The sequence below is a fragment of the Mesoplodon mirus genome (genome assembly GCF_964341445.2).
Source record: "Mesoplodon mirus genome assembly, chromosome: 6".
NCBI classification, from domain to species: domain Eukaryota; kingdom Metazoa; phylum Chordata; class Mammalia; order Artiodactyla; family Ziphiidae; genus Mesoplodon; species Mesoplodon mirus.
This window is the reverse complement of record NC_138982.1, coordinates 136573180-136579230: the sequence shown is the minus strand read 5'-3', so window position 1 is coordinate 136579230 and position 6051 is coordinate 136573180. Positions and strand designations below refer to the sequence as shown.

The 6051-nt window shown below is 44.1% G+C and overlaps 1 protein-coding gene across 1 annotated transcript; it reads right to left on the bottom strand.

The window, feature by feature from the left end:
- Positions 1-3061: 3061 nt before the first annotated feature.
- Positions 3062-3433, bottom strand: KCNE2 (potassium voltage-gated channel subfamily E regulatory subunit 2; the record flags this gene model as incomplete). Its single annotated transcript, XM_082625105.1, has 1 exon — positions 3062-3433. One exon carries the CDS (start codon positions 3431-3433, stop codon positions 3062-3064), a length of 372 nt encoding a protein of 123 aa, XP_082481231.1.
- Positions 3434-6051: the final 2618 nt, after the last annotated feature.

The window sequence follows — 6051 nt, the reverse complement described above, 5'->3', positions numbered from 1 at the left end:
ATACTGATAACCATCTATGTTGGCCCCATATACTTTAGTGATGATAATAAAACATAATTAGGAAAACCTAGGTTTTTCCCCCCTTAATTTGTTTCCTTGTGTCAAACATAAACAAAGCTGGACACCAGTTCAAGTGTTAAGGATAGACTTTATTAAGCAACTATTGCAATAGGGGAGAGAGTCCAGCATGAACTGAACTCAGCTTTGTCTTGTGCAGAAGTAACTGGGCATTTTAAAAGGGGAAGGAGGGATTGGGGGGCAGGCACTTGAGCAGAGTCAGGGAAGTGGAAATTTACAGAAAGCAGAGGGGATTGGTCAACCTGACCCGGGTTTGTTAACAGACGCTTATCTGGAAGAGAAACAAAGTTCAATCTTTATGACTGTCCGTAGTGGTGCCTGTTAGAGCAACGTGCCCACAGGTTGGGGAGAGTTACTCCTTGAATGTTGGCAGTTCAAAGAGACAAGACAGTTCTGGGTGGTAAGGGATTTACACCCCAAAGGGGGAGACCAAGGATTTATAATTGTAAGATTTCTAAAATAACTGCCCTAGGAGGGATTCAGGGGGCTGATTTGCCTACCATCAGGTTTTGGCTGGCATAAAAAGTAAATTGAGTTTTCTTAGGCAAGCACTTTAAAGCGGGTTGGGGTCCCCTTAGGGATGCAACCTAGAGCTCTTAGAAACTATGGTAGTGTTTGTTCAGATGTGGGGAGGTGGATGATATCTTTTTTGCCAAGAATGTGCAATGTTTATAGGGCAAGAGGTCTAGTCAAGACGAAGGCTCAGAGGAGCCTGACCAGAGTTTGGTCAAAGAGATAGTCTTTGTCAGATGGTAGAAACCTTGGATTCCTGTCTGGATCCAGACCCAAGGCTGAGGTTTTGTAGCCTGGGTTGCTGCTCTGGGCACACTGGTGAGAATGTTCCATGTGGTACAGCATTTCTGGGTTTCTGATCTAAGGAGGGAAACCACTCTTGCCGTATCTGCTCTTGGAACATGAATGGCTGTCTCCAAAACTGTATTTAACGCTTCTGTTAGCATAATTGCATCTTTGTTATTAGGAAACAGACCTTGTATATATCTCACTCTAAAGACACAAAGCTTGTAATCCATATAAGACGTTGAAGAAGGACTCCTGTTTTGAATTTTGTCTTAGTGCCCTGAGACTTGAGGCTCTGCTCACAATTGCTCTGCTTGGCTGAGTAGATGGGAAGCTGGAGGAAGAGAAGAGTGTAAGGGAGCGTGAAGCTTCGTGAAGCTACAGCCCGTAAGTCCCTCTTGCCGTTGGCTTTCTCCCCTCAGCTACTCTCTAGACCTTAACCCGACTTAGACGGGGCCTCTGTCCCGGCTCTAGCTCCGCCCCCTTTGTGTTGCTCTCTGTTATAACGTTGTCACATTATATCGTTTTGATGTTCACATGTCTGACTCCGCCTCGACTGAGTGAGTTCCTGCAGCTCTGGGAGTCCTGTTCATCTCTGTACTCCTGGGGTCTAGGCCAGTGACCCAAGTAGATAGATATTAAATGATGCTTGATTGAATTGATGAATGAAGTTGCCTAATCTGTGGACTGGAGATTCCCATCTACAAATGAATGGATTCTCCCCTAGAAGCTCTAGAAGAACACAGCCCAGTGAGTCCCAGTTCAGACTTCTGACCTCCAGAAGTGTAGGAGAATATATCTCTTTGTTTTAAGCTGGTACATTTGTGGTAATTTGTTACAGCAGCAGTAAGAATCTAATACAGGATTAGGAACCAGCATGGTGCTGACCTTGGGTTCCAGACCTGCTCATAACCGTCCTGAGATAACCCATGAACCCTTGGTGTACCTGTTCTTTGAACATACACTTTCTTGTAAATTACCCCTTACAGCTATGGTTGCTTCAAGACTAATGTTGACACAACTGTTTCCATTAGCAAATAACTTCCAAAACAGGAAGCACAGAGACTATTTTCTTAAGGAGTATGTTTTGACAGTCTTTGCCTAACTCTTGACTAGGCTTATTTATTTGTTTGTTTGTTTGCTTGTTTTTTCCTGTGCCTAATTTTCTGGTATTAAAGCACCCAGACTCTCTAGACATCTGGAAAGAAAAGAAAAAAGAATACTATGATCTCCAAGGTGTCTTCCAGCCCTGACATTCTGTGATATTGTGAACCCCAAGCTTCAAAATACTAAGCAGTTAACATTCTAGCTCTTCAACAGACAGCAACAATTCAGACACTTTCCGTATGTAAGTGAAAATAAGTTTCTTGAAACTAAGTGGAAATAAGTAATGGTAAATAGGGAAAATAAATTGAGTGAAAAGAGTTGTTTATAAAGCAGTGTTACAATGTTTTATTACTTTTTCTATAATAACAAGGACTTTTAAAAGTTTTCTGTGAAATTTTAAATGTTAATTAAAAGGTATGTTTCTGTTGCACCAGGTAGTTCTTAAAGAGATTCTGTTTCTCTGGTGTGGACTCTTTGCCCCTGTGAAATGTTTGTTCTGTCTTCAGACTTCCAAATAAGCTCAATGCTAGGGAAACAATACACATAAAGGAACCCCGTGGTTCTATTCATTCATCATTTCAGACTTTACATTCATGAATTAATAAATAAATGCTCCTACATCAATCTAGTGAGCAAGTGACGGATTTTTGAACCTCAGCTTCTCGGTAATACACCTGGGTTATTTATAAATTGATTTAGTCACAAACAAAATGTTTCATGAGGAAGAAGATTCAGTGATGTGTTAATCTTTCCTTTCTATCCCCACTGCCACTGCCCAGGCATGTTACTTCCAATTTGGCTTTATTTTCACTATTGACATTGATTAAAATGACATTGACATTGCACAGAAAGGAAAAGAGGTCTTCAGCATAAATTACTGCTCCAGTGAGCAAGCATAAATCACTGAGATTGAAATGTCCCCTGTCTTAGTTGACCAGCCACCTGATCTCCATGAAAATTCTCAACAGAGAGCGAGGAACTTAGTGTCTTCTAAGCATGGCAACTTGGATTGGCGCCATGACACTGGCGTCTCTTCATATTTGCATATCAGACGTTGGCTGTATGCCTCTCTCGCTAATCAAGGAGACAGTCTGAGCCCTGCTGCACCAGTGTTCTCGTGGATGGTGGCCCTGGGTTCTCCTAGGTTCAAAATTTGACTCTTGTACTTGTCTTGCCAGTCCTCCACTATGTACTGGTGGTACGGGTCATTGGAGTGTTCTCGTCTCTTGGATTTCACTGTGCTCACCAGGATGGCTACAATGATGAAAGAGAACATTCCAATCATAACCATAAGGTACAAGATGACGTAGTAGAAGTTCTCAGCATTGACTTTGGCTTGCAGGGCCTCTTGCTCAGCTGTTGTGTTCCTGCGCCAGTTGTCCATATAAGTAACAAAAATCCTTTTGAAGACATATTCCAGTGTCTGTGTCAGATTGGATGGAGTAGGCATATTTCCCTCCTGCTGCAATTTAAAGAATAAAATATATGAACAAGCTTAAGAAAATGAATTCTTTCTGCATTTGGCTACCTTAAGGGATGGCGCGAGGTGCATGCAAGGGGTGGGGGGGAGTAATATTACTTCTTCTTTACCTGGCTGGTGACTGAGTGTGTGCATATTTTGTTATTCTTTAAATTTTGCTATGCACTTGATGCATTGTTTGCATTCATGATATCTTACAATAAAAGTTTAATGGAGTACATAAAACTATATGTATTATGATCCCAATTTACATATGTGAATAAATATACATGCAGATGAAAATGGAAAAAGACTGGATAAATAAATAGTTCAAAGTGTTAATAGTGGATGGTATACTCACATATTTTTTTTCCTTATATTTTTCTTCTGTTCAAAATTTTCATCAAAAATCTTGCATTCGTTACTTTGTTTCTAAATAGGTTGGTCACCTCACAATGGCTAGCAAAATGCTTGTTCATAACAGATACTCAACAGACATCAGCTGAATGAAGCAATGACTGATGTATGTTCTGTGTTTTCAGAGACTTATGGGTCAGAAGCTTGCAAGGGACATTGACAGACTTTGCAATCTGCTCCATCTCCTGTGCCTAGGCCGTGCTTTTTCCAGTTATACCAAAGAGATGAGTATGTGCATCCATATTTGAAAGAAATACTTTAGGTAAGTGATACAAAGGAACAACCTGAGAGATCATTGATATTTCTCAGCTCCCACTCTCTTCTCCATCCTCATTTTCACTGCCCAGCCACCAGCATCTCTCACCTGGCTGATACAATGTAATGCAATACAACCCTTCCCAAAACTACCTCCCCAGGGTCACATCTGCCCCTTTCTGCCCTGCACAGCAGTCGGTGTGCTCTTTTTAAGAGGGAAATGGGAGCACATCATTCCCCTGTTTTTAAAATGATGCAATACCTTCCTGTTCACGAAATAAAACCCTCATTCTTTAATGGGTTTACCCGGCCTGGCCTGGCTGGTCCCTGACCACCTCCCCAGGTACTCTCCGCTCGTGGCAACTGGTCTTCCTGGCCTGCCTTCCTCCACATCAGTAAACCTTCTCCTGCTTCAGGACATTTGCACATTCTGTTCCCTCAACCTGGGATACTTTTCCCCTTCTCTTCCCTCTGCTACTTCCTCACCTTTGGGGCCCAGCTTAACTGTCACTTCTGAGAAAACTCCCCTGGCCCTGCTCTCAAACCCCACCCCCATCATCACTTTTCTCCAATAGCATCTTATTACTTTTCTTCAAAGCACTCTTCCCAATATGTGGTGCTTCTGTGTATATGTCGCTGTGTGTGTGTGATGATTGGTCTTTCCCACCCGACCATGATGTCTGTGAGGGCAGGGCTCACATCGCCTCTGTCTACCTTGGTTTAGTGAATGTTGGCACTAAACCAAGTAAACTGGCACACAGTAGGCACACAATGGATGTCTGATGAGGAAATGAATGTGCCGGGAACATGCTGGCATCGGAAATGCAGTGATGACGAGTACAAGAATTCTGCCTGTGGAAGCTCGGTGTAGTAGGAGAGATGCAAACAAACGACCATGCAAGGTGCAGAGAGTTGTAACAGGTGTGAACAGAGCAGGTTGACAAGAAACTTAACAAATAGGTAAGATTGCCCCAAGGTACTCACCAAGCATATTTTCCAAGCAATGTGACAGAGGCAAGCTTTCTCCCTCTTAAAATAACACAGTTCACTGTGAAAGAGTATAGCTAAACCGGCTTTAATCCGAGTCAAGACTTCACCACTGGCTCCTTAACGCTTGAAGAGCCCAGGTCTACTCATCTGGGGGGAGCTCACACTTGTTTCATCCATCCAAAAAAATCCATCCCCCCCCCTTCCCATGGTCTGTAGGGCTCACCTTACAAATGTGACGGGGCAGGATCACTTCACCTCCCAGGGCTCTCACCCTCTGTTCCTGCCAACCCTCTTCCACAGCTTCATCCGATAAAGAAAACTGTGATTTTCCCAGCCTATATATCCCCCTGCTGCACCCTCTGGAGAGAATCCAGTTTCCTTCTGTGAAGCCCAATTGAAGAATGGGTAGAACATAGAGACAACTAAAAACCAAACAAACAAACAACGAAAACAAGCAAACAAGAATCCCAGAGGAGCTAAGTGTACAAAAGCAAACGCTGGTGGGTGACGAGGGAAGTTTGGTCTGGTGGAAGGCCCCAAGGGACTGTGGACTAAGTGGCAACTGACATGGGGAAGACGGGGACCTCTTCAGGGCAGAGAATTGGATCTCCTTCGTGTTCGTCGTGCCAAGATGGGAAATAGTCTACTTCCTTCTGCTCATTGGACAGCGGTCCTCTGAAGCAAGGCCAGCATGCACCGGGCTACACGAGGCCGCCTTGGATCTGGGTTCCCCTAGAGAGGAGGGGGCATCGCGAGCTCCTCTGTGCTCTGAGCTCCTCTGCCCGCCCGCCTCCCGTGCATCTCCTTCGTGGCTGTGCGGCTGTGCTGCTGTGCTTGGATTTCCAGGGGCGCCCCTGAGTGGAGGGAGTAAAGACCCCGTGTTACGGGGCAAGAACAGCAGGGTCGGTCACGCTCACTGCCAACATCGTTCTGCGAATGCTTTCATC